Source organism: Ovis aries, chromosome 11, assembly GCF_016772045.2.
Source record: "Ovis aries strain OAR_USU_Benz2616 breed Rambouillet chromosome 11, ARS-UI_Ramb_v3.0, whole genome shotgun sequence".
Classification (NCBI taxonomy): domain Eukaryota; kingdom Metazoa; phylum Chordata; class Mammalia; order Artiodactyla; family Bovidae; genus Ovis; species Ovis aries.
Window position 1 is genome coordinate 32,742,642 of NC_056064.1, and position 22,480 is coordinate 32,765,121.

The 22,480-nt window shown below is 44.9% G+C and overlaps 2 protein-coding genes across 5 annotated transcripts in view; both read right to left on the bottom strand.

The window, feature by feature from the left end:
- Positions 1-3,109: 3,109 nt before the first annotated feature.
- Positions 3,110-15,958, bottom strand: TVP23C (trans-golgi network vesicle protein 23 homolog C). Of its 3 annotated transcripts, XM_027974853.3 has the most exons (7): positions 15,837-15,958; positions 14,953-15,035; positions 13,617-13,761; positions 11,442-11,531; positions 10,154-10,285; positions 8,822-8,950; positions 3,110-7,478 (listed from the first exon to the last, which is right to left on the bottom strand). In XM_027974853.3, the coding sequence occupies exons 1-7, from the start codon at positions 15,846-15,848 to the stop codon at positions 7,443-7,445; spliced, it is 627 nt and encodes a 208-aa protein (XP_027830654.1). In that variant the 5' UTR covers positions 15,849-15,958; the 3' UTR covers positions 3,110-7,442. The 3 variants fall into 3 exon arrangements, with proteins under 3 accessions (XP_027830654.1, XP_042111623.1, XP_060250820.1); XM_042255689.2 differs by lacking the exon at positions 8,822-8,950; XM_060394837.1 differs by lacking the exons at positions 13,617-13,761; positions 15,837-15,958.
- Positions 15,959-18,594: 2,636 nt separating this feature from the next.
- Positions 18,595-22,480, bottom strand: part of FBXW10B (F-box and WD repeat domain containing 10B) — a 30,680-nt gene continuing 26,794 nt past the window's right edge. The window contains exons 12-14 of one of the 2 annotated variants that reach the window (XM_042255692.2): positions 21,945-22,210; positions 20,697-20,849; positions 18,595-19,466 (exon numbers count right to left, since the gene is read on the bottom strand). In XM_042255692.2, coding sequence (XP_042111626.1) covers positions 18,652-19,466; positions 20,697-20,849; positions 21,945-22,210 — 1,234 coding nt within the window. In that variant the 3' untranslated portion in view covers positions 18,595-18,651. Of the gene's footprint in view, positions 19,470-20,696; positions 20,850-21,944; positions 22,211-22,480 lie in introns of both variants that reach the window. The other variant, XM_060394836.1, reaches the window with a different exon arrangement.

Consider the following 22,480-nt stretch of genomic DNA (forward strand, 5'->3'; position numbering starts at 1 on the left):
TCTCACTTGATCATTAAATTATTAATAGTGAATCATCAGTAATGATTACTGAGTTTTCCCTTCAATCCTCTCTCTCAGCTTTCACATCATGCATTTTGGAGCTCTGACACCAACTGCATATATGTTCATAATTGTCACGTCTTCCTGATGGATTGACCCTTTTTTTTCAATATGTAATGTCCTTGTCTCTTGCAACAATTCATTTTGTCTTAAAGTCTGTTTTGAAAGTGTCATCTGACCTCATGGTTTCGATAAGAAGCAAGCTTTTAAGTTCACCGAGCATCCTTTACACGTGGTGGATTGTTTTCCCTTGCTTTTAATATTCTCTGGCATTGGCTTTGGACAATTCAACTATGAATGTATTTAGATGTGGCCTCTTTAAATTTATCCTACTCAGAATTCGTTACACTTCTTGGAAGTGCAGATTAATGTGGGTTGTTTCTTTTTTCCAAAATCTTTCATGAAATTTGAGAAGTTTGCAGCCATTAATTCCTCAAATATTCCGCCTTTCTCCTGGAACTCCCCTAGGGTGTGTTTGAGGTCCACGGGCTGTGTTCACTGTTCTTCAGTCTTCTTTCTGCTCCTCGAACTGCAATATTTCAATTGTCCTATTTTCAATTGTTCTTTCATCTGTTTAACTTCTCCACTGAATTTCTCGTCAGTTACTAAACTTTCAGTTCCAAAGTTTCTATTTGGTTCCTTTTTATAATTTTTATCTTTACTGATACTCGCATTTTGTTCATAGATCATTTCCCTATTTTCTTTCAGTTCTTTGCCCACAGTGCCTTTTAGCTCTTTGAACATACATGACAGCTGATTTGAAGTCTGGGCAAGGTTTCTGTTGAATTCTTTTTCTGTGTATGAGCCATACTGTCTTTGTTTCTTTGTGTGTCTTGCCAATTTTTGTTGCTGTTGTTGTTGAAAACTGGACAATTTCAGTAATATAAGGAGACAACTCTGGATATCAGATTTGTTGCCTCTTTCCTTTAATGCTTGTTGTGGTGGAGGTTGCAGGGTCTTTCAGTGACTTTTCAGAACTCTGAACATCTGTAGTATTCTTTGTCATGTGTAGTCACTGAAATCTCTACTCAGCTAGGTTCATCTTCAGCTAATAATCAGAGATTTCCTTAAGCATCTGAAGTAAGCCTTTTGCTGAAGGGCTCATGTGCACTGGGGTGCGTAACACTAGTAATTTACATCTCTACCTAAGCTTTGATTTCCTGTTTGTGTAGAACCTCAAGACAGTCTAGAGGCAAGAGATTAGCGCCTTTTCAGGTCTTTCCTGGACATGCAGACCCTGTACATGCACATGGCACAGTCAGGAGCTTGCAAATACACATAAAATTCCTGTGAATGTGGCCACAACAAAGCAGACTAATGCTGCTGCAGTGACTTTAACTTGCAATTCAAAAGGTTGTTTCTATGCTCCAACACAATTACACAGGGTCCACATTTTTGTCTTGCTCTCTCAGGGCCACAGAATGACCCTGTCAGATGTCAGTGTCATAGAGGACTACCTATGTTCAAGGAGAACCCCAGAGCCTAGCGGTCAGGGCCAGGTCAGTGTCCAGCTGACAGCTGTCAGGGGTTGCTTTTCCCTTCTCTTTAAAGGAGGACTTGCATGTACATAATTTTCCTGGGGCATATGGAAGCTATAGAGATGCCAGACAACTTGGGGTTGTACAGAACTGTTCTCTACCCATGAAAAAACCCATCACTGTGCAAACCAATGATTAACGTATTTACAAAAACACCCTCCCCTGGGGGTGGCACCACCTCGAGAGACCTCTTGAGGGAGCAGGCTCTGAATATTCTAAATCCAACCCCCAAATCACACTGAAGTAAGAATACCTATGTAACAGCACAGCACCCTATGCCCTCACAGACCTCACCAAGTTGTGCTTCAATAGCTTTACAGCAAAAGTTGGCATTTAAAAAGCTGTCCAGATCCAACGCAGCAACATGCTCACCTACCTATTTATTACAGAAGCAATGCTGACAGCAGCAGTGTGTCCCCTACATAAAGCTCCCATGAGAAGTGTGTGGTGGGCACTGCCAGTTCCCTACCCAATGTCCCTTTCTCCTTTGAAAGTGTTAGTCACTCATGTCCAATTCTTTGCGATCCCATGGACTGCAGCCCACCAGGTTCCTCTGTCCATGGACTTCTCCAGGCAAGAATACTGGAGTGGGTTTTCATTTCCTTCTCCAGGGGAATCTTCCCGACCCAGGGATTGAACCTGAGTCTCTTGCATTGCAAGCAGATTCTTTACTGTCTGAGCCATGGGGGAAGCCCTCACTTTTACTCAAAGAAGCAATGTCCACCTACCTACCTGTTTTTCCAGACTTTACACACCTGAGCAACACCACTCTGGCCAATGAGATGTAAGCAGAAGCAAAACCCTACTGTGATTGCTGAGAAAGCTTTTGATTTTCTGATAGAAGAGGACAGACAGGACCAGAACCTCCCTTCTCCTTCCTTGCTTATAAACAGATGAGTCATCTTCAGCTGTGACAGTCATCTTGTGACCCTGAAACAATAAGCATGGGGACAAAAACCAGCTTTCTGAGAACTGTTTAGTAAGTGGATCAACACCACCAAGTGCCCACTTTTAGACCTCCTTTGTAGAAAACCGCACAAACTCTTTTTTTTTAAGCCACTATTATTTATAATATATAAATATTTATTTGTAATATAATAAGCCACTATTAATTGTTATTTGCAGTTGAACAAATTACTAACAAACAGAGAAAACTAACTTTACCTTCGGACAACTTAAGGAGTTAGCAAATGGAGGTTTATGTTAAGCCTGTAATTTTACAAACAACTAGGGAAAAAAGTGCTCAAACTATGAGGGGGAGGTGCATACTGTGTGCCAAGTTACTTCAGTAGTGTCTGACTCTGTGTGACGCTATGGACTGTGGCCCCCCTGGCTCCTCTGTCCATGGGATTCTCCAGGCAAGAATGCTGGAGTGGGTTGCCATGACCTCCTCCAGGGACTGTGGCAGGCAGGTTCTTTACCTCTAGCACCACCTGAGGGGTTTGAGTTAAATCTTCATTTTTCATAGTAGGAAGCCAAAAGCTAATAGAGACAGTTGGTAAGTCAAGAAACACTGTAAAAACAATAAGCATTTTATTCAGTATGGAGGTAAATACCCCCAAATACAAAAACTGTCACACCTAAAGATGTCTACTACTTGATAGCAGAACTGAGAGTGGGCAAGACTTGGATTTCTTTGTAGCCCTTCGGTACTATTTGATTTTCTGACCATCGTACTTTAATTATTATTTCTTCATGAATTAAAAGTGGGTAAAGGTTAGATTACCCTTTTCCTTGGTACATTTAACCTCTTCAGGAAATGACAGGCTTGCTCTTTTCCTTCTAGAATAACAATAAAAAGGATAGAAAGAATGTTTCCTGCTTCTCACAAGAACTTATTATTTTGACTTTAGTTTTAATTGAAAATGTATCTGACACATGATTTGAGCAAGTGTTCCTCAAAACCACGCAGACTTTGGCTTCACGTTCCTAGCAGTGGTTTGCCAACAGTGGCTTGCGGGCTCCTCGGAAATCGGTGATTAGGGCAGAGTAGGTGATGGCCGAATAGCTGTGCTCATTACAGACGCTCAGCTTTGACTCAAGACTCAGAAGAGAGAGTCCCACTGGTGTAAACACGATCACACAACAGCACAAGTTAGCACAGCTGAACTTGTCCTGCAAACAAACAGTTTGGCTTCATGTGTTCCCTTTTTTCCTCTTAACATTTAATTTACAAGCATTAAAAGACTAGATTTCATACAAGCATCCAAATTTTCCATTTCTCTTGAAAAACTGAAAACCCTAGGCACACAGAGACCATGTGCCTAAGGGGGCAAGCAATGGCTGGAAATGAGGAGTTCCGGTTCATTCAGACGCAGGTGGACTGTCCTACTTTCCACTCATTGACTCTACCTGTCTGGTATGACCAGAACTGGCAGCCCTGCACCAAGGGACCAGAATCCAACAGCAAACTGGGACTTACAAGCTTTCTGAGTATTACTTGTCAGTTGTGCACCTATATTCATCAGAACAGGCTACTGTGTTGTGTTGTTATGGAAACAAATTCACCAGGAGATCAAGTGGCTCCACCAGGAGCTTACTCCTCACTCACACCATTCGTCTGATAGCAGCAGGTGGGAGATTCTGCTCAACAAGCCCCCCAGGGACCTGGCTGGCTGAGGTACGACTTCGAGCACCTCTGGCTGCCTCGGAAGGAAAGAAGATTGGAGAATCCCACATCCGCTGTACGTTCTTCACCCCGAAGTGACACAGGTCACACCTTCACTTGCATCACAAGGGCCACAACTGACCTCACGGCTTCTGTAAAATAGGGGGCTGCTGAGAAGCAGAGGAGAACCAAAGGAATAGCAGGGGAACATCATTTGTCTCTACTACATGCAACTGTCAGTAACACAAGGTTTTCACGGTCTCACCTCCCTCTCGAGGTTACAGAGGGATAAACAAATGAGGTTAATAGACATAAAAGAACTCTGAATTAGCTCTAAAGAGTTTTACTAATTTGATGGATGATAGTATCGACACCTCAGTGGACTTACTGTGCCATAAGCTCTGCACAACACACAGCTTTCAAAGGTGTGGGTCAGGGAACAGGCACAGGGGGGCCGGGGAATGCAAGGCTGGGGAATGCAACGCTGCTTTCACGTTAACTGCACCAGTCAGCCAATTCACTTGTGCTCAAGGCTGACCAAGCAAGACAAAAGGGAAAGCAGTATTTGCACCCCATAGTCTCTTCCAACTAGCTTTCAGTCTTGAAATGATTAAAGTGTGTGGGGGGCGCAGATTTTTACCTTCCAGAGATGGTTGCTATGTCCCCTCTCTGTGAATGCAGGGGAAGTTTGTGGCTGCTTCAACCAGAGTGTAGCAGAAGCGACACTACGTGAATCCCGAGGCTAGTCATAGAACGTCACACACTTCTCTGGCTCCCTAGGGAAGCCTGTCTGAGACCCCAGCTGCCAGGCTGTGGAGACAACCTCAGATGAGCCTCCACAGAGAGACAACCCAGAGGTTGCAAATATAGATGTTCTAACTGCAACCTGGCTGCGGTCCAGCTGACGGCCAGCATCAGCTTCCAGACCCAAGAAGACACCCCTAGATGCTTCCTGCCTCCTGGAGAGCATGCAAACCCCGGCCTTCAAACCTCTCAGCTGAGCCTAGACTGTGCAGCAGTGAAAAGCTGTTTCTGATGGGCTTCACCCAGACCCCTGATCCCCAGCTTGTGTAAGTGTCATGAAATGACTACTCTGCAAGGCTTGGTTTTGGGGTAAATTTTTATGGAACAACAGCATCTGGAAGGGCTAGACTTGTTAGCTTAAACACCTCACAGTGGAAAGAGCAAACGTGTGTCTGCTGAACTCCTACATCTCAAATTCCACACTAACAGAAACTGTGGGGGAAGCTAAAAATACAGACTGGTAAGAATTTAGTTAGGCTGCAGCAACAGGAAAACAGTAGTAACACTTAAAAAAGAGAGAAGTTTGTTTCTCAGTTAAAAATTCAGACGGGCACTTCAGGGCTACTGTCCCCACCAGAGGGAACTCAACCTCTACTTGTCTGCTGTTCACAAGACCAGGCTTCCACCCCATTGACCACAACTATCTAAGCACCATCTGTTCCATGTACATTTCAGCTAACAGGGGTGGAAAGGAGAAGAGACAGGCATACCATCCTTCTAAGGACACTTCCTGCAAGTGCAGCCACAAAGCGGCAAAAAAAATCTGGGAAACACTGTCTCTGTTGCCATGTTCTGGCTAATCAGTGGGAAATGAGCAGAAGGGAAAAACTAATAGTGGGGGATAAACAGCAGCAAACAGCAGGTGCTGCCACATGCACATTCCGAAAATCAGTCTGGTTTAGGATCGCAGCCTCAAATAACAACAGCTGCCTCAAGAACGACACCACTGGGTCTCCTGCTAGACTCCCAACTCAACAGACTGACGTCAGATCTTTCAGGTTCAATAATATCATGTCTTTACACAGCATTCACTTTCCTCATCAGATATGTATAAATAAAATGGGAAATAAGCACTTACCAAATTAATGACTTAGTAAGTTAATGATTCATAAGAAAGGAAAGGACATTTAGAGACAAAGATTTCCTCAAAAATCAGAGACGTGTCCTGATGGCTCTTCCTGCAATCAGTGGCTCCTTGGACAAGTCACTCAGTGACCTGAGGTCCCGCTCTGTCACCGATACACTGGTGTCACACAGAACAGGTTTGCCATGAGGATCAAATGAGATCACAAACGTCACGGTGCTTTGTAAACAGTAGAGTTTTATACAAATATAAAGTTATGCACCTTCAAAGCTCTCACTCCAATAAAGACACGCATTCAATTAAACAAAACATCTTCAAAAAATTTTTAACAATGTATAAATACAATCACAAAATAATCCATTGATTAAAACAAACTTTACAGTACCTACAACAGAATTCACAGATGTCTACAGTATTTTGCAGATTGTTACATATGTTGTTTTAACAAATACCGTTAATACAAATGCATGATTTACAATATCCCCATTACAGCAAGACAAAAAAAATAGATTCATAAAATAAAACGTCTTTTAGGCATTTACAATGCCAAGTACTGAAATAATTATTCTCACTATTACATAAGAATAATACTCTTTTAGTGGAGAAAGACTTCATTAGGCCAAGGATCACTGAAGAGCTTCTGGGGGTTTCAAAGTAAAATCTGGCTACTCTCCCCCAAAAATAAATAGAACAGCAGCCATCCCTAGGAATCCCATGAAAATAAACTATGAATGTTCCTGTTATGTTAACTGGGTCTTGAGTACAAGACTCATCAGTAAACCAAATTTTAGAAACTAGTTAACACCAACAGCCCAAGTGTGGTTTGTACCTGCCTGTGAATGCCTAGGATAAGAAGTTTCATCACGAAAGTATATATAAGTGTAAAATTAACCATTATTTCTAACGTATACATTAGCCAAAGTGCTCACTCTTACCATGGAAGCAAAAACTTCTAAAATAATCTACAGAAACAGTGTGTAAACACAGAGAGTTTTGAGATAGACTAAGAACATCCTTCTGTGTTCTATGGACCAAGATGCAAAGGTCTCCATTTACATGGACGTGAACACAAACACTTTAACTTAAAAGACACAGGGATCTCACAAGACTATGGACAGACGCCTATGTATACCATAAACCAAATGCCGACAATGTTTCTAGCCATACCACACCTTCAAGGCCCAAGTGCTAGAAAGAAGACAATATGAAAACTACTTTTCCTTTTTCTTAAAGTAGATTTTTAAATGGAAAAACAAACCCCACACTCCTCTTTGCAGTAGCTTCTGAGTTCTGAAGGTTCAGTCAAGACCCCCTTGGGCGGTTCCCCATGAAAAAAGCACGCAGACTTTCACTCTCCTGAGGAGGTTTGAGTGTCGCCAGTGGTCTGGAAAAGAGAAAATTCCTTAATGCCAAAAGTGATTTACAAAATAAAGAAAAGCTATTTTACATAAAACACCAGATTCAAAGCACTAGGAAAACATTTCCTATTTGTCAGCAGATGCAGTTACTATATGGCCCCATTATGTTAAAAATTACTGTCATGCTGGAGAAGTAAAGCAGTGAGTCCACCCGGATGTCCAGCAAGCAATCTCACTGGAGCAGAGCATCACTGGCTGCCATGTAAGTCTACCAACCCTGTCTATGTACGTTAGGCTCAAAGTTCAAAATCTGAAGGGAAAAACCTATTGAGCGCACACCTGAAAATTACCATAAGGTGGACTTCACCCAGCAAAAGTATACTAGGACTCTGCCAAAGCCGTCAAGATGAGTCCTGGCCCTGCAAGAATCCCTGCTTTCCCCACTTCTTCACTTTTCTACAAGAGAAACCACACAGGAAAGAGCAACAAATTTCAAGAGAGGAGAGCTGGGTTAAGCCCTCACTTTGAACCACTTAGCCGCTGTTTATTTCTGAGACGCCACTTAGCCTCTCAGGGCCTTAGTCACAAAGGTAATCTCTGGACCAGCAACATCAGCACCACCTGGGAACGTGTAGACATGCAACTGGTGAGACCTGGCCCCAGGTTATCAAGTAAGTAAGAAACTGCGGGGGTGGGACCCCGAGATCTGTGTTCTAGCCCTCCAAGCAATCCTGATGCAGGGCCAAGGTTGAAAACCCGTTAACTGTCCTACGCATCATTACCTGCCCAACCTACTGCACAAACACAAACGTGAGGCGTCACTCACACAAAGACCTAATCAATTTCCTAAAGATTTTACCAGCAACTATTTTTACCTAAGACTACTACTGATCCCACTGAAAACTCTTAACTGAAACCTTCACATCCAGAAACTACAGTAATAAAACTTACATGTTCTTAAAAAAATCTGAGTACTTTTAAAATAATCTTTAATGATACGGTCTTATGTTTCTAACTTGCTCTTACTATAAACCCTAAAACCATATAAGATACATTCTTTAAGACTGCCACCAGAAGTAATGGAAAGCAACTGAACTTCAGCTAAATTTTTCTAAAAAAAAAAAAAAATTATTGTCAGTGAACAGTTTAGCCCTCTGGTTTTAAAATAACTTCAGGACAGTGACATTTTTGGAATGTCCTAAAAGCTTCCAAAGACAAAATAACCTGACCATCATCATTTCATACTTAAATATATCCCTTTAAAAACTTCAAGTATTTCATAGAAATTAAACTCTACAAGAGTTAGAAATCATCACTGCATTAGTCACTGACCACATCAAAATGATCCTCACATCCAGAGAACACTTACTTGTCTTAAAAACTGCCTCCCAAGGTACGTGGTGGCCATGCTGGTTAGGTTCTTCCTGCTGCCCACTTTGCACCTGATGTAGCCATATAGGTTGGCCCCTTGCAGCACCACGCCCATGATAACCACCGCCTGGGGGAAGGCAACAATCAACAGTTACGGGCCTGACGGTGACTGACCGTTCTGCCATCAATGACACATAGAGCCCAGCTCGCAAAAGAAGAGGAAGCTTTGTGAAGGGTGGCAGAGACTCCTCCCATCTCCCTTCCAGAACAGACTCATCCACCACGAGCTCTGCACTGTCCAACAAGCAGCCATCAACATGCATGCTGTGTGTCAGACCTGGGGGTACAGTGGCGGGACCTCCCTACTATTTTCCATGGTTCAGTGAGTAGACATAGAAAAGTAACTGAGACCCAGAAGGAGCGCAAATGTCAATTATTTCCTTAAGAATTCCAAAAGAATGGTCAAGAGAAAGACAACATGGCCCTAATCCCACATGACTGATGTCCTTACAAGTAGAGATCAGGACACTGACATGTACAGAGGGAAGACCACGTAAAGACACAGGGAGAAGACAGCCAATAAGCCAGAGAGACAGAGACCTTCAGGACTGGGAGAAAACAGTGCTGCCGTGTCAGCCCCCGGTCTGGGTACTTTGTCAGGGAAGCCAGAGCAGACAGGTTCAGCTGCACCAGGTACCTCAGCACGTGAGCTCCAGCACTCTCACCCGGAGCTGCGAGCCTCGAGTAAGCAGTCTTACTGCCACAAGGCCACCAGGCTGTGAGGAAGCCCCAACTAGCCGTGTGCAAAGTCCACGTGGGAGGCCATGGGACCTCATAGAGAGGGGCCATACCAGCCCCCAGCCACTGTCCGATCAAAAAAACAAAAGATCCCAAGCCAGAACTTCCCAGACAAGCCCCTTCCAACCTCCTGAACCAGAGAAACTGAGAGAGACTGTACAATGACTGCTGCAGTAGATAACAGGACAGGTCACCACCAACACATTCAGGAAGGACCACCGTCAGCTCCAAACTAAGCTAAGCACGTCGGGAGTATGCGGACCACCCACACCGGACAAGGTCCTGGGACCAATGTGGTAATCCCTTAGATGGGCTAAGTCAACACACTGCTGGGCACCTGGAGAACTGGTGAGACGGGGTCTTTCACAGGACTGTTTTCTAGTGCTCAGAGGAAAGCAGAGTTGAGAATCCAAACTCAGGAAATACAAGATGAAGCTGCCTGTTTGAGACAGGACCCTAATATTATTGATAAGACTGGTGGTCACCTATTGCGATTACCCACTGGCCACCTGGGTGGGTCACCGACACTCACCAACCACTTTACTCTGAAAGAGAAGAGAGCACTGAAGGCAAAGACCACCCACAGCACAGGACAGGCAACGAGTCCCAACCAGAAGATCCTTGATTCAGCCTCAGAGACGGTTTTACCCTCTTGAGGGGAGGCCTACAAAACAACACAGATTTAATAACCAAGGTTCTGTGATATTTATTGGCAAAAAGTTAAAACATTTTTAGTGAAAAACTCCTTACCCTCAAATTTAAATAAATTAATACAGACAACCCAAGTCCCAACTTTGAATCCCTACTCCCTGCCCTGTTCAAACAGTAGATGTACCACCACTGTGATGTTTAGAACTGGTCTTAACATGCTTTGTTTTAAATCGAGAATGTTTTATTTTCAAGGCAGAGTGGACAGTTTGTCATCACCCAACACAGTAAAAGTGGCCTCTGACAGGCTTCTAGTCATGCCTCTTACACTTACACTGGTTATTCATAACCAACCCTTTAACAACACCTTCATGGTAAGCATTCAGTAAACCAAGGCTGTGGTCATCCTGGAGACTCAAAGGTGAAGTCAGGGTCCAGAGTCAGGACCCTGACAATGACCAACACATCTCAGCAATATCCAGGAATGTAAAAGGTTGTGTGCTGTTCCCCAGGTGGGTTTTATAACATAAAGGTCTAGGGCTCACTGAGCACACACTGCTTTCTGAGAAGCACTAGTCAGGGCCCTTCCAAGCAGAAGGCGAGAGATTTAACCCATGCTGTCTTCAAGAATGTTGTCCTCTGCTGCCCAAGCTGATTCCACTATAGGGAAGCAGGCTAAAACCCCAAAGTAACCAGTGTCCCCCAGGGCTTCTGAAGGCAAAGCTAAAGAGCAAACTGCTTCCATCAACTCAGATTTTCTATGCACTTGCAATCCTCTTTCTTCCCTGCCCAGGAATGGAGAAGGGCCATGGGGGCAAGAGGGAGCCATTGGAGGCAGTTACCCCTGGCAGAGCCCACAGAGCCAAGGGGCTCAGAAGAGATCCTGCAGCAGCAGTCCCCAGGGGCCAGCCGGGCACACGGCATACACTCGGAGCCCAAGCCGTCTCTCATGATTCTTTCCTGGACACACCATTTTCAGCCTGAGCCGGCCAGAGAAAACGGGGAGTTCAGAAGGCCATCCAGTTTAGTGCTGCCCCGCCAAGGGATCTGGGGTGGTTCTTTATGAGTTGATTACGTCTACATAGGTAACTTATCCTTAAATAACCAAATATTATCTATACAAAATGTATTAAATGACATGCAAGAAAACCAAAACACCAGAGGCTGTTTACCTTCCGGGACTCAAACACCCAATGGCTTTTTCCGTCTTCATCAATATGATTCCACCAGCGCAGGCCAACCATTAGTCTACCTGTGACATTCTGGTGAAGATTAACACACATACACACATTTTAAAAACACCACCGACAGATCTACCTTAACATCCTATCTTAGTGTAACATTTCACAAACAACAAATCATCAGCTTTCCATCCATAACACCCAGTTAAGACCAGCACATGTGAGGCCTGGACAAAAGAGTAACTACAATGGCCACGCAGGCCCAGCAGGACAGAGGTGACAGGATCGGCACATCCACAAATGTCGCCCTTCTTTCCCCTCGTGAGCTCTCGCCCTTTCTCTGGTTTCCTGTTTCTAAACCCGACTCTTTAGCCACTGGGACCTACTTTTGGACTGAATACTGAGTTCCCCCAAATTCATGTGCTGAAAGTCTAGCCCCACAGCATCGCCCAGTGATAGTGTCAGGAGAAAGCCTCAGGGAGGTGACGAGGGTGAGATGGGGTCAGGAGGGGGGAGCCTGTGCAGATGGGATTAGTGTCCCCCTTAGAGGCAGGAGAGTTTCTACCCTCTCTCTCTGCTCTCAGCTGTGTGAGAAGTGAGCAGTCTAGAACCTGGTGGAGGGCCCTCGCCAGAAGCTGAACATGCTGGCACCCTGTACCTGGATTTCCAGCCTCCAGAATGTGGAAAATAAATCCCTGTTGTTTGCGAGCCACCCAGTCTCTCGTATTGTGTAAGCAGTCCATTTAATAGTTTCCCCATTCCTGACTTAATTTCATATCTCAATTATTTGTGTATCTGTATGTAATCCTGCCACACACAAAGAGTGACTTTCTTTAAGCCTTTTTTTTTTTAAGAGTTCATCAGAAAATATATTTTCTGACCATATTTCTTAAAACTCTAAACCCACAAGGTTCTAATTGTTTAATTTTTAGAAATTACCAGGAGGAACTGACTAAAAGTAAAAAGGTAGTGTTCTATCTGGCTAGGCAGAAATAACATGAACAACAAAAAGAAACATTCATCAAAACAAAACTATGACCTGGATACAGTAAACACTTTAGGACATAAAGCAACAAAAGGAATTCAAAGTCAAGCCAAAGACTGTACAAAATAAGTCCTTACAGGAAACAGACCTTTGTAATTTTTATTCTCCACATTTTGTGGCCTACAGAAACTGGCCACCACCAAGCCAAAGACTTCTGATTATCTCTAACAATCAAAAGATCTAAAATGGCTGGGCTGGTGGGCATGAGTAGACCCGTAACACCTTATTGGTTTTTGAATCAGTAAACACATCTCTGAAATTGCAAAACTAGTTTTTGCATTTTTTCCCCCCTGTATTCGAAATTTAAAAATTTCCAAACATACAAAAAAGCTTTACAGTGAATACGTATATGCCTAATCCGGGAGTCTATATCTCATATTTGACCAGTGACTTCCTCACACGCCCCTCTATCTGTACAACTACCGCTCCACCACCATGGCCTCTGGGTCTATTTCTTACCTTCTCAGTATCCCCTACGACATGGCTCCTCAGGCACAGCACTATCTGCACTCGGGGCCAGATAATTCTCTGACATGGGAGGCTGTCCCGGCTATGCACCTTAAGATGGCCAGCAGCATCCCTGGCCTCCACCGTGATGCCAAGAGCACACTTCCCCACCCCAAGCTGCGACAACCAAAAATGTCTTCGGATGGTGACACACAACAAACGCCCGCAGGGGTGGGGGGGAATTGACCCTGGCTAAGAAACACTGTCCTGGAGCTCCCATGGGAGCCTTCGCAATGGTGGGGACTCCTTCAGTTATCTGTGGTCAAGCTATCCAGGGGTCTTATCTAGAAATCACACATGGCACAGCCAGAGGTGACCCCTGAAGCAAAACCAATGGTGTGGACCAGAAGCAGTATGTGCGTGGTCTGTAGCTGCTGGTCGCATTTTTGTGTGTTTCACTTTAAAGCTGATGCAGGTTAACATAACACACAGACAAGTCAGTACAGTAGTAACCTACAGATATAACTGGCACTTGTACACAGATGAAGCCTAAGGTAACAAAAAGATAAATTAACCCCAATCGAAAATGCTGTCTTTTTTTTTTTTTTTACTGTTTATATGTCATTCAATCTCATCACATTAAACGATTTTAAAATAAAAACAATCAAACCTACCTTGACTGCCCAAAAGTCACATGACAACAACAAGATAATTGTCACCATACAGGCAATAAAGCTGCTGCTGAACAATTCACAGAGAAGATAGACTATAATTGCACTGACTCGAAAGAATAAATGGAAAAATGATGCCACTGGGTGTCTGAAAACCAAAACATAACAAAAAAAATGCAATTACATTTTACGACAGATACTGCAGATGTAGATGAAAATGTTTCAGCCACAGAACCGTGCAGAGTCTTGTCAAAATAAAAGGTGACTTGAGGAAGAAGCAAACCAAGTACCTCTCTTTTTTCCTAAGTCCCATTATTTGACTAGGCCCTGCTGTCACAGAAAATACACTATGTAAACATGACTTTACACCTCACTGACTATAAACTTTCACAAGAAACATAACAAGAAACCTTACCAAGGTTGGAGAAATAAGGGACACTATACTCTTAGGACCAACTCCTATTTTCACCTGTCTAAAAGGCATGCCCTCAGAATTCCCAGGCCCTCAGAAATCCCTTCAGGCATTAAGACAAAATACCTATCAGGCAGAGTTGGTGTTTTATTAACAGCATCATTGAGCTATAACCACATGCCATACAATTCACCTGTTTAAAGGGTATAATTCAGTGATTTCTGGTAATATTTACAGAATTGTGCAACTATCACACAATCAATTTTAGAACTTTTTCATGATTCCCCGCCCCCCAAAAGAAATCCTATACCTGTGGGCAGTCACGCCCCCATTTACCCCAATTACACCCCTCCTCCAGCCCCCGGTAACCACTAACGTGCTTTCTGTCCCTATGGATTTCCCTGTTCTGGACACTCCACATAAATGAAATCATATAAAATGTGGTCTTCTGCACTGGTATCTCTCACTTGGCGTAATGCTTTCAAGGTTCAGGTAGAGTTTTATTTCATTAAGTGAATTTCTTTAGAGAGTACTAAGTTTGGAACTGAAATTTGGCTTGTTTTCATATTAATTGACACAAAAGATACAGTACTGAAATTTTCACAATAAACCCAAATGTAATGTATCTTTAGAAATTAGCTTTAAAAATGGTGCATCCTTGGTACAAAAGTCAGAATTTAAAACACTGGTGTTCAAATAACTGGCTTTGCAGATTTGAAAACTCAGTACTGAGTAAAATTCCATATGTCAACTATTCCCAGAGAAAACGTGAGATGTCATCTCATCTCAGACTGAAAAGCGAACTGGCAGTACACAATCTTCACCAGCATAGTCACAACCACTCTGCCCAGAAAACCAGTGCTGGCACCAGTCAACAGACGAAACAGCACCAGACGCTGACCCATCCCTTACAACTTGTCCTTATACCTGATTTTGGATTTTTTCGGTCTGTTAGTTGTCTCCTCTTCCGCATCAAACAGTGAAACATCTTCAGTGTCGTCAGTACTGTCCTGATAGGAAAAGTAGACACTCATGAAGCAAAATGCAAACATCGTTTTATTTTTATTTTTACTTTATTTTACTTTTACAATACTGTATTGGTTTTGCCATACATTGACATGAATCCACCACGGGTGTACATGCGTTCCCAAACTTGAACCCCCCTCCCACCTCCCTCCCCATAACATCTCTCTGGGTCATGAAGCAAAATGAAATCCCGTCTTCCACTAGTCAACACGGAAGACAACGGAAAGACACGGTCACAGCCACCTAGAACTCACAGCCCAGGTCTCACCCTGGCTTTGTTATCACTATGTGAAAACACCTTAGTCTTGTAACTTATCCTGTCTCCGCGCCCCGGCCCTGGACCAGCCCCTACCCCCGGCACAGTCCACTTCACCCTCCCATTCAGGGCAGGAAGCATTCCGCGTTGTGCGCAGCTCTTTCCCAGGGCCTAAGACGGTGGCCTCGACCACGGTAACTCCTCAACACGAAAACACCACCTACGATAATCTAAGCAAAAGTGTAATTTTTCCAAAAACAGGAAGATGCCCTGAGGGCAGATGTGGTCACGGGAGTGGACCAAGCGTCCATCACCTCCAACGCTGCTTCGACGGCATAAACTTCACCGCTAGGCCCGGGAGGGCAACTCCTCTAATCCCACGTCCAGAGCGGCGGCCCCCTCCCCTCGCCCGTCCACACTCGGGGTCTTCGCTACTGCCCCCTTCAAACCCAGCAGGCCGGGCCCCTCCAGGCCCTCACCTGGCAGACCCAGCCGCCGAGGCCCTCTCCCGGCGCCCACAGCCCCTCACCTGCTGCAACATGACGGCTAGGCGCCAGCCCCACTTCCGGAAGCCACGTCAGCGCCGCAGCCGCGGGGAGGGACCGACCAGACGCGAAAAGCACTCCACCAGCCAGGAGGAGCCGAAGTAACAGCGGAAACCCGGCCCTACTTCCGCATCCGGGCTCTCGGGGGAGGAGCGAGTGGGGTGGGGCGAGTGTGGGGACTGGGCGACTCGGGGTGGGGCGGGGCTAACGAGTGGGCGGGGACTCGCGGACTGGTCCAAGCAGGAGCTGAAATTAACCGTGCAGCATATCGCGGAAAGCTTCATGGTTTATCACGTAGAGATGTTGCTTGTAACTACAGGGTGTCCTTCCCATCATTGTGGACGGCCTCAGGGCAGGTTTGGGGACGGGGTGTTCCATAGTTTTAGTTTGAGTGTTCTACGATGATCTGTAATCCTGTACAGCATTGCTTTTGTACTTTAAATGGTGGAAACAATTGAAAAAATAAATGTGCACTTACCAATTATCTAACTGACCCCTGTGTTCCGTCCCTTCTTCGGGAAGGTGATGAAAGGGTGTCCCTACAGGATGGGTACCTACTCAATAGGAGATGTTATTCTTATTATGGTTTTAAGTTTAGCGGCTAAGGATGTGGTCTTGCCCCTTGAAGGAGCTGAGTTCAGGGACTTGGCATCTTCTCTGAAACTGAGATGGTAACAGTGTTCTACCTGCTAGGCCTATGTGAAACTGCTCTTGGAAGACTCGGAATAATATGTAGAAGCACGTTTCCTTAATTGAGGGGATTCTTTCCATACAAATCACAATTTTGTATGGCTATTGGCCAATGCTACTTTACACCTGATATCTTAATAATGGAGAAAAAAATTCTCCAAGGAGAGAAAGGCTGCCAAACATTAGTATTCACGGACTTGGAGGTGAAAGTGGAGGCTGGGAGCAGGTGTCTCGTGCATCTAGTCTGTCATGCCAGGGTTTTGGTGGCCCACCCAGTGTGTGGGTTGTGGGGTTGGAGTTTTGTTGTTTTAATCTGCTACTGTTTGAATGGTTTGCATCCCACAGCCATGCTGGGCTAGTGGAGGGTACCCCCTTCGGATGGGGCTTGAGCTCTCTGATGGGCCAGAGGCCCTGTGCTGGGCTGCATGCTTCTAAATTACCTGCCTGGCCCCTCAACAGCTTTAAGTAGCAACATCGACACACGCTATCAGTGTAGAAAGGGTCAGTTCAGTTCAGTTCAGTTGCTCAGTTGTGTTGGATTATTTGCAACCCCATGGACTACAGCTCGCCTGGCCTCCCTGTCCATCACCAACTCCCACAGTCTACTCAAACTCATGTCCATTGAGTCGGTGCTGACATTACTTAGTCAACAAAGGTCCGTCTAGTCAAGGCTATGGTTTTTCCAATAGTCATGTATGGATGTGAGAGTTGGACTATAAAGAAAGCTGAGTGCTGAAGAATTTATGCTTTTGAACTGTGGTGTTGGAGAAGACTCTTGAGAGTCCCTTGGACTGCAAGGAGATCCAACCAGTCCATCCTAAAGGAGATCAGTCCTGGGTGTTCATTGGAAGGACTGATGTTGAAGCTGAAACTCCAATACTTTGGCCACCTGATGCGAAGAGCTGACTCATTGAAAAGTCCCTGATGCTGGGAAAGATTGACGGCAGGAGAAGGGGATGACAGAAGATGAGATGGTTGGATGGCATCACCAACTCAATGGACATGGGTTTGGGTGGACTCCGGGAATTGGTGATGGACAGGGAGGCCTGGCATGCTACGGTTCATGGGATCTCAAAAAGTCGGACATGACTGAGCGACTGAACTGAACTGAACTCTGCATATAAGTTAAATAACCAGGGTCACAATATACAGCCTTGACATTCTCCTTTCCAAATTTGGAACCAGTTTGTTGTTCCATGTCCAGTTCTAACTGTTGCTTCTTGACCTGCATACAGATTTCTCAGGAGGCAGGTCAGGTGGTCTGTTATCTCTTTAAGAATTTTCCAGTTTGTTGAGATCTACACAAAGGCTTTGGTGTAGTCAATAAAGTAGAAGTAGATGTTTTTCTGGAACTCTCTTGCTATTTTGATAATCCAACAGATGTTGGCAATTGGATCTCTGATTCCTCTGCCTTTTCTAAATCCAACTTGAACATCTGGAAGTTCACAGTTCACATACTGTTGAAGCCTGGCTTGGAGAATTTTGAGCATTACTTTGCTAGCGTGTGAGATGAGTGCAGTTGTGCAGTAGTTTGAGCATTCTTTGGCATTGCCTTTCTTTGGGATTGGAATGAAAACTGACCTATTCCAGTCCTGTGGCCACTGCTGAGTTTTCCAAATTTGCTGGCATATTAATTCTTCTCCCTAGGAGTTAGCCCTGAGAAGGAAACACAATTTGAGAGCTCCTTTTTGATACTTAATTGAACTTACTGTGCTTCATCAGGCTTCCGTACAAAAACACCAGGGGACTCCAGTGCATGATTCTGATATAATCCCTTTGGTCCATTTGCTAGAAGAAATGGCACAGGAAATTGGTAGCGACAAGTGGTATTAAATTTCCAAAAACCACTTCTCCATCCCCCATCAGTGAAACAGGGTTTCCATGCATCTCATTAAATGGTTTTCAGTGGGAATACAGATACCAATCTCTCTTAGTCTCTGTTTCCTTACTTTGCTAAGTATCAGTTCTTTGACTTATAGGAAGATAATGAAGAGTCCCCATGGTAAATGCCAGGGAACAGTTGAAAACTAACAAAACAAAAGAGGCCAAATATCAACATCTACTTGGTTTCCTGTTTATTATAAGACACTGTAATTTCCCAAGGCTGGTTCAAATAAACACATTCTGTCCAAGTTCAGGGGCCGCGGTTTTCCCCAGCTTCATGAAGTTGTCGATGGGCAGACCTTTGATCTTCCTGATCCATGCAGCTCTGCTGGCCTTTTCTGGATCGACCGCTCCAACTGGCTTTATGGCCTGAAACTCTTTCATCCTGGCCTCCCTATACTCTTTCTGCTCCTTCACAGTCAGCAGCATGAACTCTGTGTTCACTCGTAAGGGGTCAAGGGCAGAGCAGAAGCGGGGCCGTTCTTTCCTGGCAGCCTGGGCTGCGGTGCTCACGAGCGGAGCCAGCATGCGGTTTGGCTTGATGACCTGCGGGCTGGTTAAGGGGCTGAAGTTGCGCACTCCATCAGTTGAACTGGTCGCCCGGTCTTCGCCCTTCGAGCCACCACGGAACCTGGGGCAGATAAGCACCGGCTGGGGGATGGTGGACTGCACTCGGGGGCCATGTACAGACTTCTTCAGGTTGGGCTGAAGCTTCTGGATTTTGAGGGGAATATTGGTCTGCTTCACTTCTATGGGAGGAGTGCTGAATCTCAGTCGGTCAACTGCTTGTTGGACCACTTGGCCCTTCAAACTCAAGACCTTCCTTGGGTATGGAATGGAAGGTCCCCAGACATCGATGATCTGGGCCTGGGGCCTCCGGGGATAGGCAAACTCCCCAGAATTATGGGCTTTCTGCAGGGCGTTCACGGTCAGGAGGAACTGGTCAGGTGACATGGGAATGCCCCAGGACTTCTTTGAGCGACTGATCAAGTCTCCTGAAATTCCCAGATACCTTTGTTTTGGTAATTTCTCCATATCATCTGCTTTTCCCAAAAACAGAAAAGAAAAGCAAATCAGTGTTCCATGTAAACTATTAAATACTCATTCATGAAAATTAAATCCATTCTAACTATTATGCAGACTAAGGTCGCTGTTGCCCAATGGACACGCCACCATCATGTGAACAAAAATCCTCTATGAGATGAGCAATCAGAACATATTTAACATGAGCTTTTAATAGATATGCTAGTATTTGTGTCCAAGGGTGCATTAACATCTAGATATGCATATTTTGGAAGGAACATCTCTCTTCCACACATTCTTGAAATTCCCCTGTGGGAATGAACTTCACACCCCATTTATGGGCCTTATAAATTTTTAGTGAAGTGTTAGTTGCTCAGTCATGTCCAACTCTTTGCAACCCTGTGAACAGTAGCCCACCAGGCCCCTCTGTCCATGCAATTTTCCAGGCAAGAATACTGGAATGGGTTGCCATGCCCTCCTCCAGGGGATCTTCCAGCCCCAGGGAACAAACTCTCATCTCTTACATCTCCTGCACTGGCAGGCAGGTTCTTTACCACTAGTACCACCTGGGAAGCCCATAAATTTTTAGTAACACGCATAGATTTTTAAATAAAACTTGTATAGCAAAGCTTGATCTCCACTTTATTATAATCATATTTGATTCCAAAAGATCTTTGGATGTTTCTTAGAATCAAAACTGCCTTCAAAAAATATGTCTCCACTGCAAAATGGAAACTATCACATGGCCAAAAAGCAATTCCTGAACAGGAGATCCCAAAACATTTTGAATGATAACAGGTCCAAAAGCCACTGATAAGGACAAAAGATTCATTCTAGCACACTGGTGGCTCAGGGGTAAAGAATCTGCCTGCCAGTGCAGGAGATGCAGGTTCGCTCCCTGGGTGGGGAAGAGCCCCTGAAGAATGAAATGGCAACACACTCCAGTATTCTTGCCAGGAAATCACATGGACAGAGGAGCCTGGCGGGCTACAGTCCATGGGGTGGCAAAGATTCTGACACGACCGAGTGACTAAACAGTTTCACACTTTTCTGTGTGGCCTCAAGTTAGTAGGGGATGATTAGGGGAAATCAGTCACTAAACCAACACCACATTCTTAGGAGGAGCTGGGGATTTATCTGTTCTGAATCAAAGATAAACAAAGCTATTGGCCTGGTGAAAAACTGAACTGAACAGAGAGAGAAAGAGGGGCTTAATCCTGTCACACTGATTCAGAATAAAGGATCACCCGTCTTCTGATCTCCGGCGACAACAGGTTTTGCTTCTAAATTCTCCTGCTCAGCACCCATGCCATTTGCTTCCTGAGAACCCAGTCTCTTCCTGCCATCTTTCCATGGTGACTTTGGCTTTCCTGGACTTGGAGGTGTTTCCATTAACACACCTAAATTAAGATTGAAGAGGAAACTGTAGTTATTCTGTGATTCAATCAAAGATGACTACTGGGGGCACAGCTGATAATTCAACTGATCTTCACCCAAATTATCACTTTATAGTTTGATGTTTCTTATTCCTTGAAGCTAGGCAGTCACCTAGAACCAAAGGTCCATTTGGTCACCAGCTGAACCCCACCCCCAATCTGATTTCCTACTGATTATGAAGCTTTAAGTGTTATCTGAAATTTCTAGTGCTCTGTCCTAGCTGATCATTTGTGGTATAATATGCTTGGAGGTGATCTATTGATCTAGTATTTTCCAGGTTAGCATGTTATCAACCAGAGGTCTAGAGAGAAGAGAGCAATATATCTCGTCTCTGCCTTAAGGAAATAATCACGTACTATATGTTTGGAAAGTAAATCATGAACTATATGTTTGGAAAATGGCTTCCCAGATGGCTCAGTGGTAAAGAATCCACCTGCCAAGCAGGAGACACTAGAGATACAGGGTCGATCCCTAGGTTGGGAAGATCCCCTGGAGAAGGGCATGCCAATCCACTACAGTATTCTTGCCTGGGGAATCCCATGGACAGAGGAGCCTGGCAGTCTACAGTCCATGGGGTCAGACACGACAGAGCAACTAACCCAACGGCAACATACGTTTGGATCAAGGGCGTGGAGGAAGGTGTTGGTAGCTTGTTTCTTGTTTTAATGGCAAGTATGAAGGGCTCAATGGACATGAGTTTGAGTAAACTCTGGAAGTTGGTGATGGACAGGGAGGCCTGGCGTGCTGCGATTCATGGGGTCGCAAAGAGTCGGACACGACTGAGTGACTGAACTGAACTGGACTGATGAAGGGCTAGCGTCACCTCCTGTAGAAAGAGTCTAATACATTTGGAAATTAGGCCTTGAAATTAAGCAGCTTTCCTTGAGCTGCCTATTAGATTGTCATGTCAAAGAGAACGGTTCCCATCTGCCCTAAAGAACTGGATATACATCATTAAGAAACCACTGGCCAAAATATCCCACAAAGAAGCTGGTCCTGGCAGCCCCTTGCCTGCCCCAGTGGATACCACAGAGGCTGCCTGGGTTCAGCTGTCTCACCTGTAGGTAATCTGGATGTCCTCCGGAAGATGCGGGACCTGTGAGGTTTGCTTAACAGGGACTCCTGGGCTGTCTGCCTGCTGGACACAGAATCCCTTGGACTGTAGACCTGGGTGCTAGACTTGGAGAGGACTTCTGCAAAGCTGTTTTCTTCCCTGTCCTCCTCTCTGTCCTTCTTCTTTTGTTTGGCCCGCTCCACTGAGTACTGCCACTTGATATTCTCAAACTGAAACAGGAGGATGTTGCTCTCCGTGTTGATCACCATCCTGGAACCAAAGCAACATGATTGCCCACAAAAGGGGACTTCCCTGGTAGTCCAGTGGTTAAGACTACACCTCCCAGTGAGGGGGAGCGAGTTCAATCCCTGGTTGGGGAACTAAGATCCCACACACCCCTAAAAGGAACGTGGAGGCTGCCATTGCCCCAGCTTCCAAATATGCATTAAGACTACTGTCCCATTGGATCCTGAGCCAAGAGATCAGTGCTGGGGCAATGACCACACAAACAGGGTGGTGTAGGTTGTTGTAGGGTCTAGA

Coding starts and splice junctions, on each gene's coding strand:
- TVP23C (XM_027974853.3), bottom strand. Junction 13,762..14,952: donor CCGAAAAAATCCAAAATCAG/GTATAAGGACAA, acceptor TTTGGTTTTCAG/ACACCCAGTGGCATCATTTT. Junction 7,479..8,821: donor GGAGGCAGTTTTTAAGACAA/GTAAGTGTTCTC, acceptor TCTCTTTTCCAG/ACCACTGGCGACACTCAAAC.